Source organism: Pelobates fuscus, chromosome 6 (genome assembly GCF_036172605.1).
Source record: "Pelobates fuscus isolate aPelFus1 chromosome 6, aPelFus1.pri, whole genome shotgun sequence".
Lineage (NCBI taxonomy): Eukaryota > Metazoa > Chordata > Amphibia > Anura > Pelobatidae > Pelobates > Pelobates fuscus.
The window spans coordinates 183,948,410-183,975,309 of record NC_086322.1 but is presented as its reverse complement, the minus strand read 5'-3'; the positions used below and the strand labels follow the sequence as shown (position 1 = coordinate 183,975,309).

The 26,900-nt window shown below is 41.9% G+C and overlaps 1 protein-coding gene across 4 annotated transcripts in view; it reads right to left on the bottom strand.

Annotated features, from left to right (window-relative positions):
• The window catches only part of SLC9B2 (solute carrier family 9 member B2), a 63,310-nt gene extending 38,062 nt beyond the window's left edge, over window positions 1-25,248 (bottom strand). The window contains exons 1-8 of one of the 4 annotated variants that reach the window (XM_063458556.1): window positions 24,966-25,014; window positions 22,863-23,068; window positions 16,624-16,741; window positions 13,762-13,939; window positions 13,128-13,298; window positions 9,329-9,471; window positions 7,375-7,502; window positions 2,800-2,975 (exon numbers count right to left, since the gene is read on the bottom strand). In XM_063458556.1, coding sequence (XP_063314626.1) covers window positions 2,800-2,975; window positions 7,375-7,502; window positions 9,329-9,471; window positions 13,128-13,298; window positions 13,762-13,939; window positions 16,624-16,741; window positions 22,863-22,882 — 934 coding nt within the window. In that variant the 5' untranslated portion in view covers window positions 22,883-23,068; window positions 24,966-25,014. The other 3 variants (XM_063458555.1, XM_063458558.1, XM_063458557.1) reach the window with 3 other exon arrangements.
• Between the last annotated feature and the right edge of the window lie 1,652 nt (window positions 25,249-26,900).

Below are 26,900 nucleotides of genomic sequence, written 5' to 3'. Positions count from 1 at the left end.
AGCTTCTGTAAAACTCTCCAGAATATCTCCAACCACACACACACTTAGAAGCAACACTTAGATGAAGCAACCAAGCTCTATTAGCCAAGCTAATGACAACAGCCCTTATATACTCCTCAAATCACCTCCCACTAGGAATGTTTAACACCTGGGTAGGCCTCTGCTTATTAGCAAACAATAGCTAATTTAAATAGCAATCAATAGCAAGTAGCTACCTAATCCAATCAAATGCCTTATAATTACCAACAGGAAATCAAACCTTGTGCAGTCAGTAACCTTTTCCTACAGATGAATCTTACCTGTAACAGTAAAAAAGAACTCTTAGCACAACTCTTAGACAGTTGAAGCTTCTGTAAAACTCTCCAGAATATCTCCAACCACACACACACTTAGAAGCAACACTTAGATGAAGCAACCAAGCTCTATTAGCCAAGCTAATGACAACAGCCCTTATATACTCCTCAAATCACCTCCCACTAGGAATGTTTAACACCTGGGTAGGCCTCTGCTTATTAGCAAACAATAGCTAATTTAAATAGCAATCAATAGCAAGTAGCTACCTAATCCAATCAAATGCCTTATAATTACCAACAGGAAATCAAACCTTGTGCAGTCAGTAACCTTTTCCTACAGATGAATCTTACCTGTAACAGTAAAAAAGAACTCTTAGCACAACTCTTAGACAGTTGAAGCTTCTGTAAAACTCTCCAGAATATCTCCAACCACACACACACTTAGAAGCAACACTTAGATGAAGCAACCAAGCTCTATTAGCCAAGCTAATGACAACAGCCCTTATATACTCCTCAAATCACCTCCCACTAGGAATGTTTAACACCTGGGTAGGCCTCTGCTTATTAGCAAACAATAGCTAATTTAAATAGCAATCAATAGCAAGTAGCTACCTAATCCAATCAAATGCCTTATAATTACCAACAGGAAATCAAACCTTGTGCAGTCAGTAACCTTTTCCTACAGATGAATCTTACCTGTAACAGTAAAAAAGAACTCTTAGCACAACTCTTAGACAGTTGAAGCTTCTGTAAAACTCTCCAGAATATCTCCAACCACACACACACTTAGAAGCAACACTTAGATGAAGCAACCAAGCTCTATAGACGTTTCGAGTAATACGTACCCAAGAAGAGTATGAGGCCTACAAGCATGGCGGGCGCGGGGAGACGGCCGCTTCTCCGCTGCCATGACTGACTAAGTTTCTGCACAAGAGCCCTCGTTCCCCCACCCCCCGCTGGTCCGGCGGGGGTCATCCCGGTCTACTCCCAGACAGAGAGTACTCACCTACAAATCGCTTCAGGGCGCATATCTGACTAGCGGGGACACAAGGCACGACCAAGATGGCTGACGGCATCGCTACCCGCACAAAGCGACAGACTCCAAGTGATTGGGCAGCAGCCTTTTCCAGGCAAGATTTGACGCCATATGCAGGCAATTTTGGAAACGCCTGGAGAATAGGCCCCAACCTCCCGCACCATCACAACCCACGGCACGAAAGCCAGCCAGAGCTCTGTACCCTGAAAGGCGCAAGACCGAGATGCAGCCAGAGGGGCCCCAACTGGGCAAAGCAGCCAACTAAACTACAAACTATAATACTGAAGATCTCAGGGCAGATGGGGCACCTCACCCAGAATCCACTTGGAAACTCATGTGGATGCACAGGGTCCCGAGGTGCAGCCGGGGAGGCTCATCGGCGTCCATTCCGAGCATGTAACCACGGCCTCCAGACGTGGTTACAGGCTGAACTGGTATGGATTAACTTGCTACGCTGCCCATAGTTCTCGACCAACTCCACAAAGTGTGAACTCTCTACAAAACTGATGATAAACCTGCTTGATAATCTATCGTGTGTAGTTGGATCTTCCGCTATGCCAGAAACACGGAGACATGCTGACTTTCATGTTGAAACAGTTGTGTCTCTATTTGTGTCCTCTCTTCTTTATTTTTACAATGACTCTAATGATGCAGTCGCAAGGAGTCCTGTAATAACATGTGCAATGCAGCTATAATTCAGGGAGTAAAGCCTTGGGGGTTAAATGTATTGACCATTCCGTACACTGAGCAGCGAGATTCCACTCCCCCCCAAAAAGTGTTTATTATGTTTTACTCTTTTTATGTTATTCGCCAATACTCTTCACCAATAACTCTACCTATGCTATGGGGGGGGGAACACTCTTGTGCTCCCACGGGCAATGTAGCTATGTTTTTTTAGGAGTGTGGCCAGGGGGTTTATTCTCAATTATTGCATATGCACAAGTTGCACACACTGCAATAACATACCTATACCTGGCAAAAGGCAGACTTGCTGTGTTAATTACACAACAAGCTGTCTACCTAACCTGACATCACTGTTCTACTATGTGCCATTCCCTATATGCATAGCAAGTTGTATGTCCTAAGATGGCGCAGTGTGTCTCCTCAGACAATATTCTGCTAAACTGCTCACGTTCATTTTGCTATTAACTGTTGATTACTATAATATAAAATTGTGCACATCCAATCTAATACCCAATTGTAAAGCTTGATATGACGCTAGAGGATTGCCGTTGGGGTACCTCGAGCCGTTCTGCACCTATCTTTTGCACTGCAAAAATATAAATAATAAAAAAAATATGCTGGGAATATAGTTACATTTTAATTTATAAGTTACATTTCACAGAGAGTAGAACAATGAAAACCATACATTCCTATTTATCACAATGTAGAAATAGGACAGTTTAACTTTAAAATAAAGTGATATGGCAAATTTTAACTACCCTAACAATAATAAGTCAGAGTATTTACCTGATGAAAAAGCCATGCCTAGGCAAGTATTAAAGCCTGTTATTGCCAAGATGTCATCGAAGCTTCCAGCAGCCATTAGCAAGGTCGGGACACCCTTCTCAACCCCAAATCCTCCATGTTGCAATATCAGCATTGAAGGGACAACAACAGCAGGAGATACAGCCCCTAAGACAAAGCTAACAAAAAATATATGTATATATTTCATACTTGAACATAATAGTGAGAACCAGACAAATCCCATAGTATAAGTAAGGCTAGCACATAAAGACATCTAATTTTATGAATTATGGAGAGGATAGTCGCTTAGAGTAGCTTAGAACAGAAAGAAATGCCAATATATTTTCCACTGAGAGTGACATGAATATAGTGAGAAATTATTTTCAATATATACAACATTAAACGTGTGGGCTGCAAAGATTACATCATATAAAAGTATGAGTTCCTAACAAGTACTAGCTGGCTAAGCCATATATTGCATAATGGGTTGAAACATGTAGGCATTCCACCATACAATCATCATGCTATGTCATACAACCCCCAGTCTATACAGGAGGGACAGGGTCCCAATCAGCACCAGCAATTGGGCAAGACATTGAGCTCATAGTCAGAAAGCCCTGCTCGGTTGGATGAAAGAGCCAGCAGGCCGGTGCCATTGTCCACATATCACAGGCACCCCCATTTTACTGGTCTTGCATCATGTAGTCCACAGTCCAGCATGCCCATGATGTGTGGAATCTTTCAATTGCTGGTGGATAACTGGGCTTTGAGTGGGCCCTTTCTGATCAATGCATGGAGTAGAAAGTTTATTTCCCGACCTGCTTGTGATTTGGGTGTTCATGAGCATGAACAAATGGTGGCAGCTTTCTCCACTGCTATTTGGACAGCTGCACAGGGCCCTGGAGGTTTGTCCGATAGTGGGTACCACTTTTGGCTAGGGTCTCCCAAAAGCGATTGCATTTCTGGTCGAATATGGCTTTGTAGCCCAAAGCTCGGGGTGTGTAATCAGGTGCCTCCATTCTTCTGCACTGCAGTTTAGTAGTCATTTTGTAGTGAGGAGAGGATAACAGTACACTGTAAGCCTTATGTCCCAAGAGATGATTAACAAGTCAGTGAGGACCGGGATAACCCCCACCAGTCCAGGGATTGGGTTGTCACTGGCTACCTGTTGCGGAAAGCAGCTCTGCTTCAGCTAGGGGATCAGCCGCATCCCCAGTGTTTCAGGCGCCTAGCCCGAATACCCCGAGGCATGGTGAAAATAGATGAGTAACCGGGACTGATGAGCAGATAAGGTATCTCAGTAGTTCCTGCAACAAGTAGACCTGGCTGGATCAGAAAATCATCTATTTGGAGGCATGAAATCTGTATAATTGGTCCGAGTATGGAGGAGCTCCAGAAAAACACATCTGCACAGCACGTCCCCCCCCCCCCCCCCCCCCCCTTCCTAACTCCCACAAATACATAATTTTTTATTTCTTCAGGCCCAAAAAATAAAACAACATTTATAACATTTTAAATAGTCGCAATAAAAAAAAAAAAAGTGTGTTTTAGGCTACAAAAAACACAGGGCAGATGTCTATTACTCTAATATAACAATAGTGTAAAGTAGAAAATTGTAAGAGTTTTTCCATGCCACATGCCTGCACGTTCTTACTACATTTAGATGAATCTTGCAACTATTTGTAGACTAAACATCTAACCTTGAAGCAGTCTAAAGCTGCCATGGTTTCCTGCCAAGTTCAGATGTCAAGAATCAAAGAATTACATTCTGTTACTATCTGTTCATTTTAACAGATTTATTGTTTGAATTAAACTATCACCATACATATTAAAGGGATAGCACAAGGACAACAGCTTAATACGGCCAACTGATCTGTAAAATGGTCTCTCGGAGAGTCACTAAAAATGGTCTCTCAGAGAGTCACTAGAGACACTTCCTGCATGAAGAGGTCCAGCCTATGAGAAAACCCCATAGGAAAACCTTGAGACAATGCTTTCCTGTGGGGAAGGCCTAAAGTGAGCGGGGTGCGCCCTGTGCCTGCGTATTATGTCCCCCCCAGATGATGTCGAAAGACATGCCAGATGGGGGAATCAGAGGGTCCTATAGTATTAGGGATTCAACTTTCAACACCCCCCCCCAAACAATTCCAATAGGAGTTTGAGATAAGAATCCCATTTTTGGACGATATAATTATATGTTTGCTGATATAAGTAAAATTAAAAATGATTTGGGGCGGAGCCTAGCACCTGAAGCAGACGGTCGCATGGCCGCCTAGCTCCGGACCAAATAGCGAAAAAACCCGTAATACCCGCACTTATTCTCTCGCCAAACCTCTCAAGTGGGGATCCCGAGACCCCACGAGCACAATGGGCAGAAAAACCAAAAAGGCGAAACCCGAGAAACCCCGCCAGGGCATGGATATCGGGGAACTATGGCGGCAGGCGCACGATGCTGCAGGAGCCAAGATGGCGTCCCTACATGGAGGCTGCTCTGACTTCACAGAAGGGTCGTCAGACGAAGATGGGGGAGACCTCATGCTGCCCATGTCGACTCCGACCGCATCACGGACACAGCCACCCACAAAACCCCATACCCCAGTGACCATGGAGGCAATAGGGGCCCTCATGGCGGACCATCACAAAAAAATAGCGGAGGACGTGGCCCTGATCAGAGGGGACATTAAGGGCATTACCAACAGACTGGCTGCAGTGGAAACCACCTCTACCAGACAAGCGAAGCAGATTGCAGACCTCCAGACCGCACTACGGGACCTGCAACTCAAAACTTGGCAACATGAGCAACAAATTGCCGCCCACGAGGACAAGGCCTGACGGAACAATATAAAGCTACGTGGGGTCGCAGACTCCGTTCCCGAAGCCGAGCTGCCACATTTTGTTAGGAGATTACTCACATCAATACTCACCCCTAAGGTAGCAAGGGCAACCGTACTGGAAGGCCTGTTCCGCATTCCACGACCTGCCTCGGCCCCCCCGACTGCAACGGGGGACCTGATCCTCCAGTTCCAGTCATTCAGGGACAAACAAGCGATCCTAGAAGCCGTTAAGGGTCAACCTACTTACCCCTTCGAAGACATGTCCATATCGTTTTATGCGGACCTGTCGGGCGGAACGTTAGGGTGGAGGAGGCAAATGAGCCCACTCACGGCTCTCCTGCGCCTCCACCAAATCCGGTACAGATGGGGTCCGGGGCGCACCCTTACGGTAGAAGCAGAAGGCAATAAGCATACCATCCGCGACCTTCAAGAAGCCACTGAGAAGCTGAGCCTGCTCGGCCTCCCCTTGAACGCACTGGCCCAGCCGACACGACCAGCAAGCAAAGTACACCCACCGGGGAGATATTCTGCTGAAGCACCGGAGTTCGTGCCCCGCAAAATACCCGCAGACCCATATGCCAGGGTTACAACCTGACAATGGACATATCCCGGAGGTCAAACACAATCTATAGCACGACACCGTGCATACCTTCAGATGACCTGAGGACTGAGACAAACCGGGGACTATTAGTCTCCCCACACTTAAGTACAATACGTTTTGTGCCTTTTCTCTTTTTATGTTCTTACTCATATTTTTGTTCCCTCTCCTCTAACTCCTAACCGTGTAATGGTATATGCCTGAATCCTCCATTGTTACGTTTCCACCTTCGTTGCTACCTCCGAGGTGGGCCTTGGCACACACACCTGACAGCAGACTATACCAACGGTCACTAGCCTGCCGGCCCCACCGACCGTCCTTATACTTGCTTACTTAGTATGCCTTCCCTACACCTAGCCGACAAAGAGCTATCAACACATAGCACTCACACGCTGCAGGCAGGTTCTGCCCACAAGACTTTGACCTAGACCTAGGGCATACTTAGAAGTATATCCCTCACATCACTCGACCAGTCCCAACTGCAATGAGGGACGTCTCCAATAGGTTACCGACTACACTAGCCCAACAGCATGTCCAATACAGGCTGACAATGTAATAACACTACTTTGGAAGGGAGCCACCACATACTTACGTACCCATATATTCACTAGCATGACCTCCGTTTAATTTTAGTATTTCTTAACTGCAACTGCTGCTTTATAAATATGTTTTATCCACTGCAAGCAAATATCCAACCGGTGGTCAGTAACTTAATGTTTTCATCGCCAACTATGGTCTGACGGTACACAGCCTTTTGTGCCATATTACGCCTGAATCCGCCCACTCTTCGTATCAGCATGCCAACCCGCACTTACTATGCTCCTGACACCCCGACAGCTGCTCTGACTATGCGAACCGAAGCTTGATTGCACCTTTTAATGCTTTAGACTTGAAAATTGAGCCTCTGTCTACTACCATCCTCACAATTTACTATGGTAACTACTGGTTATAAATGTAAAAATGTGCATGTCACTCATGTGCCCCGCATGTTCCGCGTGGGATAAGCTGGAGGAATGCCTTTGGGGTACCTCCCGCCTGCTTATGTTCCATCTATGCGCTACATAAATAAAGAATTAAAAAAAAAATAAAAAAATGATACGTCTGTATGCCAAATATAAGATAAGCAAGTACATAATGAATAATTACCCCAACATAAATGCCCATGTTATGGGCAGTCCCAAGAGAAAATGCGAAAGAAGAGCAGCCGAGCAAGCCTCAATTGCACATGGACCAAGGGACAGACGCAAGCACACTGCCTTGAGCTTCTTCAAAGCCTGGAAGAATTAAAAAAAAAAAAAGAGACAGATTGGTACTTTACTATTATTATCACGTATGTATGTAGAACCAACAAATTACTTAGAGCTGGACACAGTGAGTAAAGAGTATAATAGCCAAGTGTGAATTAGAAAAACCTCTTCAAATCATTTTAGTTTTGCTACTTTCGGCTAAAATTAATTTAAAATCTGTTCAAACCCACAGTTTAGTAAATAAACCTGCAAAAACCATGCTGCATATTTTACATCAGAAATTACACATCCAGTTTATTTTGAAATCTTCTATAAATTACTTTAACAACCTACTGTTTACAGAATAAACACCTAAGAATATAGGCACATGCTTATCTAGAGTCAAGAGTTTTTAAAGGCTGTGATAAGCAGAAGTGGGGGGGGGGGGGCACTAACAAAGGAGGTGCCATGACCAAGGCGGCATGGCAGTCGCACAGCTCACTCACGCAGGCAGCCGCAGAACTTCAAAACCGGCTGCATCAAAGAAAAATGGTGGCGGAGCTAATCGGCAGTGGAGCCAAACTAGCAGCGGGGTTGGAGCTAAACACGCCCTCCACTTGCTGCTGTTACTGCTGCACATCGAGGGGAAGCAGGATGGAGTCCCTGCTTCCCTAACTAACAGACTCCAGGGACTTCAAGGGATCCACTCTACCTCCAGCCCATACTGTCTGTAAGTAACATATTGTCTGCCCGTGATTTTGTGTGAGTGCCTGCCTGTGACTGTGTGTGTGTGTGTTTGTCTGCCTGTGATTGGGGAATGCTGCCTGTAAGTGTGTGTGTGTGTGTGTGAGACTATCTGCCTTTAATTGTATGTGTGACTGTGTGCGAGTGACTATATGCCTGGGACTGTTGCTAATTTCATTGTGTAAAAAAAAATGTATTCTATTGTAAGGGGCTGAGCAGAGACTTTAGAAGGAGAGGCAGGGTTTTTGGGGGAAGGGGAGGTGCAGGAGTTTTATGGAAGGGGGTGCAGTGGTTTGTAACATGGGGGCAGAGATTTGTTTAAAGGGGGCTAAGCAGGGTATTTGTGGAAGGGGGGTGCAGGGGTTTTGTAGAACGGGGGCAGGACATGTGTTTTGTAGAACGGCGGGCAGGAGAGGGGTTTTGTAGAAGGGGGCCAGACAGGATTTATTTCAAAATTTACAAATTTGTGCAATTTTAAAAAATGAAAACATTAAACTTCGAAAATATTGTGGGTGTTTTTTTAATTTTAAAGTGTGGAGGAAGAGGGTAGAGGGAGAGGTGCCAAACCCAGAATACGCCCCGGGCGCTAAATGCTCTAGGTACGGTAAAGCAGGTAAATATGATTTTTTTTCATATTTATATGTTTCTTCATTCTTATGCTTACCACACCCACTCCAGGGAGAACACTGAACTAACTAATATTTTTTTTTATGCCTAGGAATGCTGCAAAAGTGCTTTGGGTATGTCTGACAGATTTACACATGTGCAGTGAGAAGATCAACCGAAGCAACATCCTGACGGGAGAAGAGAGTCTTATCATGCAGTCTCCACTGTCAGGTTTCTCTCTCCTGTTTGCACAATGATGCCCCATTTCTGTCATTAGCAGATTGGTTTAGAACAGAGATAGGTTGCGGTTGGGTGGGGGGGAGGGAAGGCAGAATACACTACTCCAGCTGAGAGGTATGTCCAATAATGAAATCTGACCAAGTTTATAAACAAGTATTATATACTTTTCAAACTTTTTCATGTTTTATTTTGGTGTGTATATTTGTGTTTGCTTGCTGATTTAAAAAAATAATTATTGTCAAGTGATGCATGTATCTTTAAGTACTAAATAATGTATCTCTTACCATGGGGTCCAGTCCAAGTCCAGCTCGTATCAGGATGATGGCTAAAGCAATGTTCCTCAAAGCAGCAGACCATTTATACTTAATCTGCACAAGGTCAGTGACCCAAGGTATATTTCTTATGAGAAAACCAGCTAAGAGCATCCCTGAAAGTAAAAAAAAACAACAAAAAAACAAAAAAACACACACACATTATACGAATTCGTGCCTTGTCACTAACACCCCCGCTCTAAGAAAGAAGGGAGGGGGGAAGGGGAATAGGTACGAGGTAGTGTGGTCAGATGGTGGTACCAGCTACACCAGAGGGCTTGTACCCAAATTAACTGATAAGCTGAGAAGAGGAAGTAATCTCCAACTAGGGAGATCTAAAGTGATGGTGAATTGTAATAAATCGACAACACAATTGGAATGAGGAACCAATATCTCTTGGTATCTTGGTTATGGTAGGTATATATGCGAGGGACAAATAGGAACCAGTTGTTCCAATTGTATTTACATGTGTCCTTTAACAAAAAAGAAAGAAAAACTAAATACATATATTACTTTATTGATCCTTTATTAAAAGTACGAAATTAAAGGAGGATTTTGTTTTATCTTCTCACTTGGGACACTTTGATGCACTAAATGGGTATTTAGATTAGACTATATTTTGGCACTTGGTCAACAATTCACCAGCACTTTAGATCTCCCTAGTTGGAGATTACTTCCTCTTCTCAGTTTATACATACTATTTATCCATGATAAGTCTCAATGAACATCTTAACCGCTGGAAAACTGAATTTATGACAAATGGGGGTTCACATGAACAGGACATACAGGTCCTGTGTGAACAAAAATAGTTACATGACCTGATGAGTAAAGAGGCTCCATGGTCCAATGAAGAGGCAGGAAAACACAAGGACAGTCTAAGCACCAAAATTACTTCACCTCAATGAAATGATTTTGGAGCATAAAAGCTTACCATGCAGCATTTCTAAAAAAAAAAATAAAAAAAAAAATAACAAAAAACCCCGTAAACACTGTCTTTTACATTGCTTGTAACACCTCTAGGTGCAGTCACTCAGACAGCCACTATATGTGCTTCCATCCTATCAGGATCTCAACACCCTGCGTGGAGGCGCTGAATACTCCCCATAGAGATGCACTGATTCAACGAAGAGATGGTGATTGTTGCAGCACAGCATTTTGTCACATAGGTGAAATAGCCTTATAATTTATTACACTATTTTCCTCTTTTTCTTTTCACAATAGTTTGCATTAAACAGTTTTGAATATTTTCAATGTAAGAAAAGAAAATCATCTGCATATGTAAAATTAAGGCACACTATGGTTACTAATACATATAATATAATGCTGTGCACCATAAATGCACAAAGATAATGTCTGGTTTGTAACGGGTCTGCACTAATTAGGGCATAGTGTCTTTATAGCTCACTTGAACAAGGTACACAAATGTACCCAACAATCTAACTCAATCCTAAGAAAGCAAATACAGGTGGTTAACACTCTAACAACTTACGTCATACCCCTACTTTTACCCTTTGTGTCACTATACCCCACTCCCTCTAGCATGTAAGCTCATTAAGCAGGGCCCTCCACCTCTCTTTCCCTGTACGTCAAGTTGTCTGGTTACAATTCAATGTCTGTTAGTCCACCCTTTGTACAGCACTACTGAATCTGATGGCGCTATATAAATAATAATAATAATAAAAAATCAACACTGGGTACAGTTCAAAACAGTCTCCTGCTCTGGCAACTATGTATCTGGGTGTTTCAAACACAAATTTAGGCACTGGATAACACTGTGTATACTATCCTAACCCAAATCTGGGCATTTATCTCATACTCCACAACATTTTGAATGTAGAATCTCAACTGCAACCACTAGCTTAACCATACATTTTAATCCTTACGCAAAACAGATATGTTATGTGGATTGGGCTCTAAACCAAGTCTGGAGACTGGGGCACTGGGGATGCTGTACTCTGTAGCACAAACACTGCAATGGACTGAGAAAGCTACAAAGTACCAAAGCAACAGAAGCAGCTTCCAAAAATATTGCTTCTGGAGAATAAAGCACATTATGTAATTTGGTAATATGTTCTTGTATTTTCACAAATAAACAGTACTCTAATGCTATTACTTAGTTTAAGAATAGCAGTTAAGAACTAAGAACTTGCCGAAAAGTGTTATTTACTAAAGTGAGAATTTAAAGTGAATTTAAAATTTAAAGAACACTATAGGAAGTGTCGGAACGAATGTTAAGAGGTACTGGTGCAAGAAATTTTGGGCCCCTGTCCAGCGCAAGAATGATGAAAAGATATCTGTTGTGCAAATCCAAAGATGCTGGGGATCTACCATTTGCCCATCCTTGCAGGGTTGCATTTGTGTGCAGTTTTTGTGCATTTGAATGTAAGTGTGTTTCTGTATAAACTTTGTGAGTGCATAGAGGGGTCTTTTAGTATGTACTGTTGCCATTAGAATGCAGTCGTGTAGTCGTGTGTTGTATTTGCGTTTGAATACATGGGTGTGTTTGTATGTAATGTTTTCTTTTGAATGCAGGTGTGCTTTTGTGTGTAGAGTTGCTGTTTGTATATACTTTTATAGTTTTAATACCAGGGGTGTTTGTATGTAATGATTGCATTTGCATGCAGAAGTGTTTTTGCATGTAATATTTGTGTTTGCAAGGGTGTGTTTAGATGTGATTGTGTTTGATTGCTGAGATGTATGCACATACCTACATACATACATACATACATATATATATAAATATATATATATATACACACACACACTCTCTCACACACACACACACACACACACACACACAGATAGACACATATAAACACACTGACACTTACACACACATTCATATAAACACTGACACACACACAAAGATACACATACCTGGACACATGCACACACTTTGACACACAGTGACACATATACATACACACTGCTACACAGATACACACCCTGCCATATATACACACACACGCAGATACACAAAGTGACACATACACACACCTTGACACACAGAAATACAAACATAATTACACACACACACTAACATATAAACACACAGATCATATGTAGCCACCCTCCTGTTGGATACCTTTTATCTGCAGGAGGGTGACTTTTTGGGGTTTCTGAGGATGACATGGGTCTCTCTGCCTGCTGCTGCCTTCTACCCCCAGCATGGAGCGTTCTGTTTGAAGCTTGGAGGAAGTGATCATCTGTCACTTCCTCCAAGACGGTAGATATCACAGCTCGCGCTCTTAGAGGGACGCTGCACCTGACCAGGCCCCTGTTTAGTGATGCCCATTGGCTGTCCCTAAGTGCATTGCCACCCAATGCGTCCTGACAGTGTGTGGGCCCCAGTACAGTTGCACAAGCTGTACCAGCAGAGATTCCAGCTTTGTATTCCTAACACTATAGTGTTTCTTTAAGGTCAGAGTAGCACAAGTGTAAGCATAGATGATTTAGAGAATGCTTCCAGTTCAGCAATTTTGGCCTTGAAGGGACAGTATCGTAACCAGAACCACTACAGCTTAATGTAGTGGTTCTGATGTCTATAGCCTGTCCCTGCAGGCTGAGCACTGTAAACGCTGCTTTAACATTGAAAAGACAGTGTATATTGCTGGCTAATTACAGTCAAATGGCCACTGGAGGTGCTTTCTAGTCCAGTGCTGCACACTCTGCATGGAGATACTGAACATTCCCCATAGAGATGCACTGATGCATTTAAATTCCCACTTTAGTAAATATTTATATATTTTTTTATTGTTAATTTTCAACTTACCAAGGAGTGGAGGCATTGGAGGAAGAGTTGGCAGCTTAATGAGACCAACAAGTTTCCCCCCGAAGAATGCGCAGAAAAATAGAGCTAAAATTCCAAACAGGTTTCCTCCAGGAAGACATTCCGCACCGGTTATAGACCATATGACACACCAAACAAGGGCTATCATGGTAACTGAAAGGTAATCACATGACTTGAGATCAGAGTATGAATATAGTTTTTCAGTACTACATAATAGGATCAACGTCAGCCTAGTAGTGAATTAGCAGTCACTGACAGTCATCACATTCTTCTGATCAAACAATGTCATGTCTGAACATCATGAGCAGGCAATGCAGCATTTGGTAAAGGTTTTTATAGCTTTGAGATAGACATCATGTTTGACACTTACATACAGATTGTCAGCTACCTTTAAGCCATTAAAGAGATAGTCTAAGTACCAAAACAACTTTAGCTTAATTAAGCAGTTTTGGTGTATAGATCATGCCCCTGCTCAATTCTCTGCAATTGAGGAGTTAAATCACTTTGTATATACAGTCCAGTGACACGTCCCAAAACTTTTATATACCCATACATATCTGTCCTCACAATGTGTGGCATTTTTAACCCCTTAAAAGCTACAGTAGAGTAGTTGTACCATTGGTGATTATGACAGATAGAGGTCCTTGGGGGGGACAGGCAAATAGCTTCTTCATCTTCATGCACATGGTGGACTCCGCTCTGACCTCTGCTGACTGCTGCCCACTGTTTAATAGTGCACTTTCTTCTGTAGGGAAGTTTCCATCTTGCACTTTGGGATTTACAAAAGCCCCATCCTAGGAAATAAACAATATATGAAATACATTTGAATTAGTAATAACAAAGAATTGAATAACATAATTGATGTCTATCAAGTAAAGTTAATTACATCACATTATAATTTTGACTATTTTTTTGTTTTATGGCGTGTAGGAGACATTTTTCCGAAAACATTTGTCTAGTCATGCTTAAAAAAAAATCTTATCTATAAAGTCCCTGATCATGTGTTACACCACATTATTAATTAAACAGGTGGTGTAAAGTTTTTAAGCAGTACATTTGATGACTATCACCCGGTCCCTTGACATCATCAGAATGGTAGCCAAGGGCTACAGAAATTCTAAAAATGGAGCAATCGCAGGCCAAGACAGGAAAACTTTAGTACTGGAGTTATTATCCACTTTAACAAGGAAAGAACGGTGGACAAAATCACAGCTGCAACATCAACGGATGCTTATCTGCCCATATTCATTTCTGTACTTTTGAGATGACCTTACAATGGCAGAGACAGCAGTGAGCAGACCCTGGGATGATAGGTAAGCTGTCCTGCCATAACAAGAGGGCAGGGTAGCACATTTTTCCCCAAATAATATTTTGTAAACATTTCCAACAGATAAGACAAAATTAAAGATTTAAGTTACAAAGAGTATCAGAACCATGAACATAATAAATGACAGCTAAAGGACTGCTCCACACCAAGCACTTCAGCTTTATAGGTAAGGGGTATCCTACCTTATCCTCATTTTATGAAAGTGTGGATTTCTATAAGAAATCAGCACTTCTATAATTAATTTATGGAACACCCCCAGCTATCAAATAGACAGACAGGGAGGTTTGCTTTCTCCTTCTGTGTGCTCCCCTGATGCCTGCACAGACATTCAGATCAGATGCGAGGACACACGCCTGGTCAAAGAGATTTAGGGACTTCTCTATGATAAATCTGATAGGTTTATTGGGAAAAAGGGAGTACTTGCAAAGGATGCAGTTCATAAGAACTGCAATATTTACTAGTTCTTTTAAGACAAGCATGTCAAACTTGCGGCCCATGGGCCACATGCGGGCCATAATGACTATCTTTGCAGCCTTCCTGCCCAGGGCTTCATTGTGCTGTGGCTATGACCAGCCACAAGACAGGAAATATCTTTCCTGTCTGTTTCCATCTGCCCTACCATGGCCGATCGCGTGCTGCGACAGCTGCAAGAGCGCTAAGCATTAGTCCACGCCGACCACCGGATATGCGCATACAGCATGTGAAGTCATATCCTGCGGCTGCGCTACAGTGTGCAGAGTGGCTCTCTGTCTGCAGAGCAGGCCAGCCTTCCCTCCTGCTCGCAGTGCCAGAGGAGCATCTGGCCTGCTTCATTAGAGAACAGCAGGGCTGGAACTGGAGGACGGGTGGCTCATCTTAAGGTAGGGGAAGAGGAGCAGTGTATTATATTGAGGGATGGAGGGGGCAGTGTATTAAATTGGGGGGTAGGGGGGTGGGCAGCGTATTCAATTTGAGTGGAGTGAGTAGGAGAAGTGTATTAGATTAAGGGCCAGTGTATTAGAGTGGAGAGAGGGGGCAGTGTATTGGATTTGAGGGCAGTGTATTAAATGGGGCAGTGTATTAGACTGGGTCTGCATGGAGACGCTGAACACTCCCCATGGAGAAGCTCATTAGACGTGTAGCGTTTTTCCACAAATGCACAATAGCCTCCCAATGCTTTCCTATATTGGATTGGCTGAGATCATCAAGTTTGATGATCTCAGCCAAAGTAAAGAACACACTCATAGGACTTCAAAATCAACAAGATAACGTCATTTGTTTTTTACAGCTGTGCAACAGCATACATTCACCATTTCAGTCCTATTACCAAGGTAGTTGGACTGAAACATTGGTTATATACAAATGCACGTCTCCTTAAAATAAATCTGCTCTTTTGTTTACTTTGAAGCGAGCATGAGGACATCCAGTGTCAGTTAGGCAACTTATTTTAGACCGTACTTTTCTATATAAACCTATGTTTCTATGAAAACTGAAGTTTTTGTTTTTTTGCGATTCACATAAACTTAAATCTTGTTCTTTGTCCCGTGTTAGCCTTTGAGTTTGACATGCTCGTTTTAAGATATACTGTAACTCCAATAAATACATGCATGAAAAAGACATGCCTGTATTCATTGAAGTTATATCTACTAAACACAGATTTTTGTTTTATGGGAAATCAGGCTATAGTGGTCCTTTAACTGTCAATGAAACATCAATAAAGATAAGGAAGACAAGATTAGGAATATAAATCACACTCCAGATAAGTTACAAGGGACAAGAAAAAAGTCAATTACGTAAGTTTCTAGTTCAGCTACCTTGGCTTTAAATTTGAAATTCACTGTAAATTCCGGACAATTCTCACCTTACTAAATAAACTTGAAAAGCAGTAAAACAAAGAAAGATTTATTTAAAAATAGACATCAAGCAGGATTGCTAGAGGGCCATATTGCTTCTTTTATCCTGATTACCTTGCCTTGTGTAGCAACCAGACATTCCTCCCCACACCGCTTTAGGTAAAAAGATTAAAAGAACATGTTTTCTTTGGAGACATAGGAAACTTTGCTTTGCAAAAGTTGCAGTTCTAGCACCTAGTAGGGTTACACTATTCTGGTTATTAAAATCATTGAACGTGGTGAATGCTTTACTGCAGCTTATAATTAGTTAGACATTTACCTTAACAATGTTCCCAGTGCTGCTCACATCAGATGGCTGACTCTCCGAGGTGGCCACTTGTTCCTCTCCAGAATTATAATTTTCATGAAATATTTCTTTATTCTCCATTGTGTTCCCTCTGAGAATAAGAATAATCATACATAAATACCTGTAAACCTAATATTGTTTAAATACAATGCATAACCAAAATCAAGCAGTTTAAACAGGTGTTCCTATGGGGGGGATGTAAATATTATAAAAAAAGAGCTGAGCACCTAACAAGGTGTGTTTATGTGGAGCTCAAACTGCTACCTCCAAAAACACACAAAATTACCACGAAAATCAAACAACATCGCTCATTGACTGTAATAGTGATGACCCTGTACCCCCCAAAAGAGCGATGGGAAAAATCGGAAATTGATGACTCCAAAAGGCCCGATATTAGACAGTTATTCGACGGGCCGCAGCAGCTTCCGCAGCCCAAAATGGCACTAGAGAGGCCAGAAATAACTTTATTCACCTGAGGAAGACGCAAGAGGAGCATTGAAACGCGTTTTGCTATATATGTTGGACTGTGGCATTCCAGTTACCTTGATGTAAGGTTTTTATGTGTGTTATAATACATTTAAGTTGCACTATTTTAACTGGGCTTGCCTTGCTCCTATTTTATGTACCTATTGGAGATCAAGATACTCATCCTATCCAGTAAAACGATTGTGTCACACCAAGGCTATACTACCTGAGCCAGTTACTATTAACAGACTTAAGGAAATGTGAGTGTGATACTTATTAGATCTATTTTATTATTTCTATTTTATTATGGTTCATTATTGAGGGGTAATCCAGCCTCTCACTGACTGCCACTATAGGCCGCTTCCGTGATTGGTTCATTATTGGGTTGCCCTATGACAGTTTGTTTCTCTTCCTAATGCAGTGGCACCTTAAATGATTTTCCCAGTGAGAAGACGCTGACGTCCATAGGCAAGCCCGGCGCTGGAGATTAAAGCTCTTTTGAATTCTCCAGGTTTTTTGGCTTAGTTAATGACTCATTATTGGTTCTTCTGTTGAGTTACAACATGCTACATATTCAGAGCTAGCCTGTTGGCTTTTAACACGCCCTGTTGCAACTACAGCTGTACAAACATTACCAATCTTGTGGGATCTTTTACCCTTCTATGTGAATCAACTGAGGTTAGGATTGTTAGAACCACCATGTTCTGCTGATCTTATATGGTATACATTTTGACAGGTTGTACAGCAGTAAGCAATATTTGAATGCTGTTGATAGAAAGTATGAGAAATCCTTTAGCTAAGGTCATCAGGTTCTCCATGTCTCTCTAGATCAGGGGTTCTCAACCCAGTCACTTTATCTTTAGAGCCTGGTATTACACACTGTATGTTATAGCATCTTAATTCTGCATACTGCAGGGCAATGGTTTTTAAAAGCTGTGCACAAATCTGTTTAATTTATAAGCATCTAGAGCAGGGGTTCTTAACCCAGTCCTCAAGGACCCCTGAACTGTCCAGGATTTAGGGATTACCCTGCTGTGTCTAATGTGTTTTTTAGTGGGAGGAACAAACACTTTAGTCACAACAGGGTAATCCCTAAATCCTGCACTGGTAGGGGGTCCTTGAGGACTGGGTTAAGAACCCCTGCCGTAGATGCTTATAAATTAAACAGATTGGTGCACAGCTTTTAAAAACCATTGTCCTGCAGTATGCAGAATTAAGATGCTATAACATACAGTGTGTAATACCAGGCTCTAAAGATAAAGTGCAGCTAGTGCTACTGTGGAAGGAATCACAAACACTTCCGATCTTAAGATAAGTACAAAAAATAGGTAGTGGACAGCGCAAACATTACATAATCTATATCAAAAAATCGATGTGTATAAAAGCACACTATGTGATGTATATACAATTGTGTATCAGACACCACTTATATAAATGTGCCGAGTGGTAAAGAAATATAAAAGAACTATACCATAAACAGCTGTTAAGGTGCCACTGCATTAGGAAGAAAAAACAAACTGTCATAGGGCAACCCAATAATGAACCAATCACGGAAGCGGCCTATAGTGGCAGTCAGTGAGAGGCTGGATTAACCCTCAGTGTAAACATAGCAGTTTCTCTGACACTACAGCTGCAGGGTTAATACTAGAGGAACCTGGCACCCTGACCACTTCATTGAGCTGAAGTGGTCTGGGTGCCTATAGTGATCCTTTAAGACCTTTGATTTTACAAGGTCTTCATGTCTGGTGTCATCACACACAGCATGATGAAGCTGAAAGCTAATAATGCAGCACATAGAACAGCAAAGCAGTGGAATAGGGCCTTGACAGAGCTAAGGAGGCTGGCATAGGAGGGGTTAAAGGTTTGAGGAGGGGGCCATGGAGGGGAGAGGCAATGGGTAGGAGGGGTTTTTAGCTGGTATTTAACACAGACATTTTGTGAAAGCTGGTCTTTTGTTAACTTACACCAGAGACCATTTGTTGTCCCTCCCGTGTGGTCCCTACCTTTGTTGTTCTTTTGTCCATTTTTTCTTGGTTTCCTTCCTTTCAGATGGCGGCGGCGGTGTCCTCAGGCATTGCTCTGGAAGCCCTTCGGGCAGGAATCAAGGCAGCAGTCCGGGTGTCACGACACTCCTTAGTTGATTTGCCCTCGTGCAGTACTCATACTCACCACTGTTTCTGTTTGGCACTGTTCCTGATTTCTTTTCACTAAGCACTTCACCTGGTCCTTGTTTAGCAACTATTTAGTTTGGGTTCTCCCCTCACTCCTTGCCAGATCATTGCCTTTTGTTTCCTGTTTCCCTGGTTTCCTGTGTTCCTGGCTCCTGCATACTGTGACTTGTCCTGTGTCCTGCGTCTCCTGGTCTTCATCCTGTGTCCGCCTGATCCTGCGTTATTGTGTCCTCCTGTTCCTTCGTTGCTATGTCCTCTGATCCTGTTTTCTGGTTCCGACTGTAGGAGGTTCGAAAGGCAAAGAAGGTTATGCTTCTACCCTACAATCTCTCATTAGCCGCCTTAACTTTGCATGCAGAGTGATTCCGATGGGAAGGGTGTTTAGCAGGTTCCTGGCAAAAGCAACCTGTGGGGTAAAGTCTCCTCATCACTTCATCAGGGTGACGTCACCCATGAAGGCTGACCTAGAAATGTGGGAGACATTCCTTAGAGATTTCAATAGACATGTTTCTTTCATGTTTCTTTTCTCTTCTGAAAAAAAGAGTTGTACACTGATGCATTGGTGAGTGTGGATTTTGGTGCATACTTTGCAGGCAGGTGGTGTGCGGAGTGGTGGCTAGAGACATGGAAAGATAGGGCACTTATCCGCAACTTGACATTTCTTGAACTATTCCTCTTGGTAGTGGCGTTGGTTTTGTGGGGGATCTGCTGCTGAATAAAAAGGTCATTTTTTTTACAGACAATATGTCGGTTTTTGACGCGGTCAAGCATATGACTGCTTCCTCCATATCTGTTGTTCGGTTACTGCGGCATTTTATCTTACTTTGCATGTCACTGAATATTGTTTTTAGGGCACGCCATGTGCCAGGGTATTTGAATGTTGTCGCTGATGCGCTCTCTCGTTTGCAGAGGGAGCCATTTTGTACGGCTACTCCAGGGTCGAAGGATCAGCTTGCCCGGATGAAATGTGGCAGCTTGGGACATCCTGCTTGGAGGACTCATAAGGGAGTCTTTGGCACCCGGTACTTGGGCGGCTTATGTGAAGGTCTGGAATACTTGGGATGAAACGGCAGCTAGGACGGGGGGAGGGGGGGGCTCTTTGGAGAAGCGCTTAGATTCGTTATTGTGATTTCTTTGTCAGTTATTAGCTGCACGGGCATCCCCATCAGTGGTAGATCGGAACATGGCTGCTTTAGCGTTCTTGTTTAAGATGAATGGCTGGACACATCTGACTAAGCATTTTTTGGAAAAGGTTGCACAATCACCTTGTGTTCATTGGAGGGGTCGAGCATGTGCCTGGTTTACTGTGCATCAATTTATCGGAACGCACGGTCGAAAGCTGGGGGTTCTTTCTTGCAGCATGAAAACAGGTCTTCATTGTCACGATTCCAGTTTCTCTGATTGGGCCTGCAGGGAATGGGGGTTAGATCCACAGCAATTCGGCACACATTCCCTCCGGATTAGAGCAGCGACAGAGGGCATGGGTTTTAGGGAACAATTAGTTAAGCGGATTGGAAGGTGGAAAGCAAAACGGTTCCGGTCTTACGTGCGGCCCGATCGGTCAATGTAAGTATCAGAGATTTATATAATATAAAAAAAATATATATTTACGTCTGTGGAATAGGTACATTGGTTGGTCGGATGGTAAGCGGGGTGGCTAAGGGGCCTGTAAGGATTTTTTTTTTCGAAGAGTCACTTGTTTGTTTATTTCCTCAGGTGGGGTCGCATGGGTGGTCGGCCACTCTTTAGTTTACTGGGCACAGAGGAGAGCTGCAGTTCGCGGGCCTTGGTCAAGTTGAAATGGTTCAGTTTTCGGGGTGCAGGGTGGAGACAGATCGGCTGGGAAATATTTGAGAGTGGGTATAGGGCATGTGCAAGACGTGGTGTTAATTCATGTGTGGGGTAATGATCTTGGGCTTATTCCTCAGAGGGACTTGGTCAGTTACATGAAGAGGGATATGGGCTGATTATGAGGCCTTTTCCGGGGGTGGTTATCATTTGGTCCGAGATGGTGCCTCGCTTCAACTTCCAGGGATATGGTAGCTGTTGTAAAATGTAGGGGCAAGGTGAACAAGTTGATGTCAGTCTTCATCAGGTGGATTGGAGGCATAGTGGTTAGGCATGTAGAGCTGGAACACATTCTCCCTGGATATTTTATGAAAGATGGAGTGCATCTTTCAGACATAAGCAATGATTTTTCTCAACCAGGGATTTCAAGAGGGCTTGCGCTCTTCCAGCTGGGTGGGGGACGCTCAGGTGGCTTTAGGCGGTCAAGCACTGAGCTGTGGCGGGGAGTTAAATAAGAAAATTGGGGTGAACTGGGTTATCTAGGCTGGGAAATAACTGTTTTGATTAAGTAGTATTATGTGTGTTATTGGTAGGTTCAAGCTCGTCGGTGGCTCTGAACCTTGGGGTGTAAGGGTATCCTGGTAGACCCCTAAGGTTTGGATCTGTGTAGGAAATGGTGCCTTCTTAGGCTGTTTTTATAAGTCTATGGTTATACGGTGATGTACGTTGTGGGGTCATTGTCAAGGGGTAAATGGGGGATGGATGGAGTTTAAGGGGTTTTGTTCCGGGATGTTTGACAATGACCTTATTTTTGAATGTTATGATTTTTTTTATTAAAGCTGTAGAAAATTGAATCCAATACTAAGTTGTGTCCGTGTCTTACTAGGGAAGGTGCAATAAAGGTGTTTGCCACCAATGCCTAAAAAGGACGACTATGCATGTGTCATGCTTCTCCTTATGTGTCCAGGCTTTGCTGTGATCAGCAATCCTGATTATTTCACAGAAGGTGGATTGAGTGCGGGAAAGGACTGTCCTGGTTCTAGATAAGAGAGAACTTTTATTGCTGTGCTTTTTTTTTTTTTTTTTTTTTTAAGCAACGGGGGAGACATGAATAAACACTGTAAGGAACACATTTACCGGTAATTTTAACAATCATATACTGCCAGTGACCTTTTAAAAACTATAACTCATGCTATTACCAAAGGAGATCTGCAGGGTTATGGCATTTGCAATTCAAACTGTTTAAACAACTGCAATTTGATTCAATAAAGATGTACAACAAATGTCATATTTGCTGAGAGTGATGTATGTTGCAGTACAACAACAGGCTATACATAGGCTTTTCCACTATTGAAAAAGCAGTTATCCAATCTAGGTATATTGGGTGGGTTTATTAGGTCATAATTATGCCAGTTATCAATTCAAACATCTTCTGTAAACACACCATTCAAATCCTAATCATGTGTAACTACTGAAAACACACCTTCTTGTAATACCAAAATGTTCTAGTAAACCATTGCCAGAGTTCAATTATACAACACGTCTTTTTACAATGGAGATACGTGGAATTGGTACGGAGTGTAATATTACATTTCTATTAGAACAGACACGAACCTCCTAAACCAAAGTAAAACATAAGATAATTTCGTACATGTTTTGAGGTAATTACAGAAATATTTTAGTATTTAGTAATATTTTTTTAAAAAGTAGTGGTTATGGTGCCAAGAGTGCCATGGCGCCCTCCCAGTGTAAGCAGTCAAACCATTTAAAATCGATTTGACAATTTACCTAGTGTCCTCTTCAGACATAAGCCCCAGCACTGAACTAAGCCTGACTGTGGTTATGGTGCTCGGCGTGTCCTTGTCAACAGCTGCTGTAAATTTCCAACCCAATATCTCTCCTTAGGTGCCCTCATATACTCTGATGCTGGAGGTGGACAGGGCAGAAAAAGGGGTGCTCACACTACGCTGATTGAGATTAGTTCCCTGCAAACCCTAGATTTGGGACATGATCAGAGAATCCCTTCCTCTGCCGTAATCGAAAACGCCTTTCTTCCAGTCTCAATGTGTGGCCTCTTGTCTGTTGTGTATTCCTTTCTGTACTGACCCAGTATATATTTGTACAGTGCTATCAGATTCCCTATGAGATGTATTTTTTTTCTGAAGAAAACAAATGTAGTTTTTCTAGTGTTTCATCATGACCTAATAATTTCCATCCCCTTACTAATTTCGTAGCCTGACAGCACTTTTTCTAGTTCTGCAGTCTTTCTTTCAAAACTGGTGCCCCAAATTTCACCATGGTTAGTGTAGTGCAATGCCTCCTCATTTTGTGTCCAACTGTTTTGTAGTAGCCCAGCACTCTCAGCCTTCCATTGACTTATAAGGTTGGATGTGCTTATGTAGAAGTCAATTTCTGAAAACGGCAAGCAAAAGCAGCGGCGTAGGCGGTGGGAAAAACCCAGTTTTCATGAAACCACTTTTAAAATATTTTGACACATTTAGGGACCTTAATCTGATGCACAAACAGAATAACTAGAGAAGGACAAAAGCAGTTAGCGTAGAGCACTACTTGGCACTCAAATTCCAAACCACATTTGATGATGATTGAATCCTCAGAGCTGTGTTGTTTTATAAAAAGTATTTTAAACCCCTTAAACATTATATAGCATTACTAAACGGTAGGAAGCATTTTATTGTCAGGATTAAGTAGAATCCAAATGAGAGCAAACTATTGACATTTGGTAGACATTATGGAATAGATTTATCGAGTCATGTAAGGAGTTATAAGGTGAATACTATGGAATTACAGCTAAATATAACTGACATAGCTGAAAACAAAATGGGGGATTTTACTACATTTGTACACACCTTGTAAATATGTATGTGAGAAACCAATTAAAAACTACCAGTGATTGATAAAAGGGGTCAGTTAGCTTTTTCCTGTCATCCAAAAGTAGTTTTCTAGAATTTTCCCACCTGTAACTCCACTCTCCACACTGACATTGTTGCAACACACATTGCTTGCTTTTATAAGTTTGTCAGTGATGATTATCAGATAGATGTAACCACGTTAAAATGTATCAATAAAACTAACATACAAAAAAATACATGTTTTTAAATTGGCTAGAATGGAACAGAAACAAAAAATATATTTTAAAAACACATTCCCAAATTGCCAAACTGTGCTCGTATTTGACTGACTTCAAACAAACACTGCCCTTCCTGGCTGCTCTGGTTTACCCTAAAAAGGTGTCACTGGCATGTGTTGTATGAAGCTACAAAGGTCATTTGATACTTTACATCATTGTTTATAAAATGACTGTCAAAGTTAAGCACCCACAACCGGTCACCAACGGCAAGGCACAAACATTCTTATAGTTTGCAACTGATTTAGAACAAAACGTATTATCAATAAGGGATACGTGTGGGGAAAAGTACTAACGGTGGAGCAGTCACCATGGAAACAGATATATACTACAATATACTATGTATCACCAAGAATGCCACATTCAAACCTCATGCTCCTACTGACTGATCTACTTTCACAACTTTGTCTCAATGACAATAATTTAAAATGAAAACGTGAACTCACCAGAAATATAATGGGTTTTTTTTGTAACATCGTATTGTTCTACAGGTCTGTACTGAACAGAACTTAAAGGTAACCATCATTGCTGATCAGGATGCTGCCTTATAAACCAAAACACTTAGATAAGCGTTGTGCAAAGCAATCAGTGTATTTCGACTGAATTAAAGCCCTATGTAGGTTGTCTGCTATCTCCTCACCCCCTCTTCAATGGCAGCCAGCAGCAGTCCAATAGATAGAGGCAGCATGAATCTCCATCCGGGGCATGAAACACTTCTTGTATCCACAGCAGCAGTAAAAGCTTACCTTACACCGCCCCCCAATCCGGATTTCCACAAACACAGAGCAGGCAGAAGACACCCTTTTCTCATACACTGCCTCAGGCTACTGTACAGCTTCCTCTTTCTCAATATAGCTGCCTATCAGCTGTGTCTCCATGAGGCAAAAGTGGGAGGACTCAGGGTTAAAATAAATATTAGTCTAATGACTGATAGCCAGCAAAATCCTCGGACTGCATTAACCTCCATAGACTACCACACGTCAGCTGCTAAGACTATACATCTATCCATTAAGTGCTATGAATGAAGCGCCCTTCATTATAAATTAATAATAACGGTACAGTCCTCAATGTATGAGTGTAGGAGCGGCTTTCATTGGGGAGGAGTCACACCCCTTCTGTTTGCTACTCTACATTCATGCACCTTTCTAGAAGGAAGATGGATGGCTGATTGGTATATGCGTTATGTGTGACACAGTAGTTAGTGCAGCTAGGAATGAATGTACTGTTAACAGCTGTGAGGAAACTATACACACACAAAGGTAATATATACTTTTTTTAATAAGTATTTTTTTGAGTGTGTGTGCCAAAGACTCAAGAGCAAATACAAAAAAATATCCTTAGACTCAAGTATTCTGGGGTCCATGCTACTGGTAGTTTAATTCTAAAGGGCCTAAACTAAGCTAAGGTATTAAATTAAAAGACCACACCCAGACCACTTAAGCTCAATGAAGTTGTCTGGGTGCCAGGTCCATCTAGGGTTAACCCTGCAGCTATAAACATAGCAATTTCAGAGAAACGGACGATATTGTTGTAATATGTTTTACTGTTTTGAAACACTAATGTTTGTGTTCAGTGAGGTCTCCCAAGTATGGTGTTTTGGAAAGTTAGAGAGTTTGGTAATTTGCCAGTTTGGTAATGTTGCCTTTGAGACCGTATGGTAACCCAGGAATGAGAATTATCCCCATGATGGCATACCATTTGCAAAAGTAGGGAACCCAAGGTATTGCAAGTTGGGTATGTGCAGTCTTTTTTTTACTAGCCAGTTAGTCACAAATACTGGCCAAATATTTATTTTTTGCTTGTTTCACACAAAAACAAATATGAACGCTAACTTTGGCCAGTGTTTGTGACTAAGTGGCTACTAAAAAAGACTGGACATACCCCACTTGCAGTAATTTGGGTTGTCTACTTTTGCAAACGGTATGCCATCATGGGGGTAATTCTCATTCCTGGGCTACCACACAGTCTCAAAAGTAACATTACTAATCTGGCAAATTTCAATGTGAATAAAACGGAAAGATGGAATGTGCTATATTTGACCCTGTGACTTTCCAAAGCACTGCAAAACCTGTTAAAGGGGGGTACTGTTGTACTCATGAGACTTTGCTGAATACAAATATGTGCATTTTTTTTTTATTCTTTATTTTTGTTGTGCACAAAATTAACAGACAGCCTTGTTACGCCACAACAGCGATTGCAAGGTATGTAGTAGTACAGTATGTAATACGAGTTGTGACATTTGTTTGTCAGGCACTATTTTTTAGAGTAAAGGATTTAACAGTTAGTTTTCTCTGTTTGCTAACAAAGCTTAGAGAATAAACTTATATACACAATATAACTATACAAACATGCTAGGTTGGGTAATTCGTATCTAGGTCCTCTGTCTGCATGTGTGCTAATGCTGCTGGCTATATAACCAATGATAATAATGCACTTTTTATAACATGGAAATAACCTAGGCTTATGGTGTAACGGCATGCTAAATCTCCATTGCTAGGGAGTTTCTTAACTGTATGTACGGTAAGCCTTGATTAATGTCTAGACCTAGATAAATATGTGCATTTTAATGCAGTAAAAGCTAACAGAATTATGACATTTACAGATAAAATGTCAGGCGGAACTACAAATCTTTTAAAAAATCTAAATTTCTCACAGTTTTTTTTTTAATTTTATTCATAATA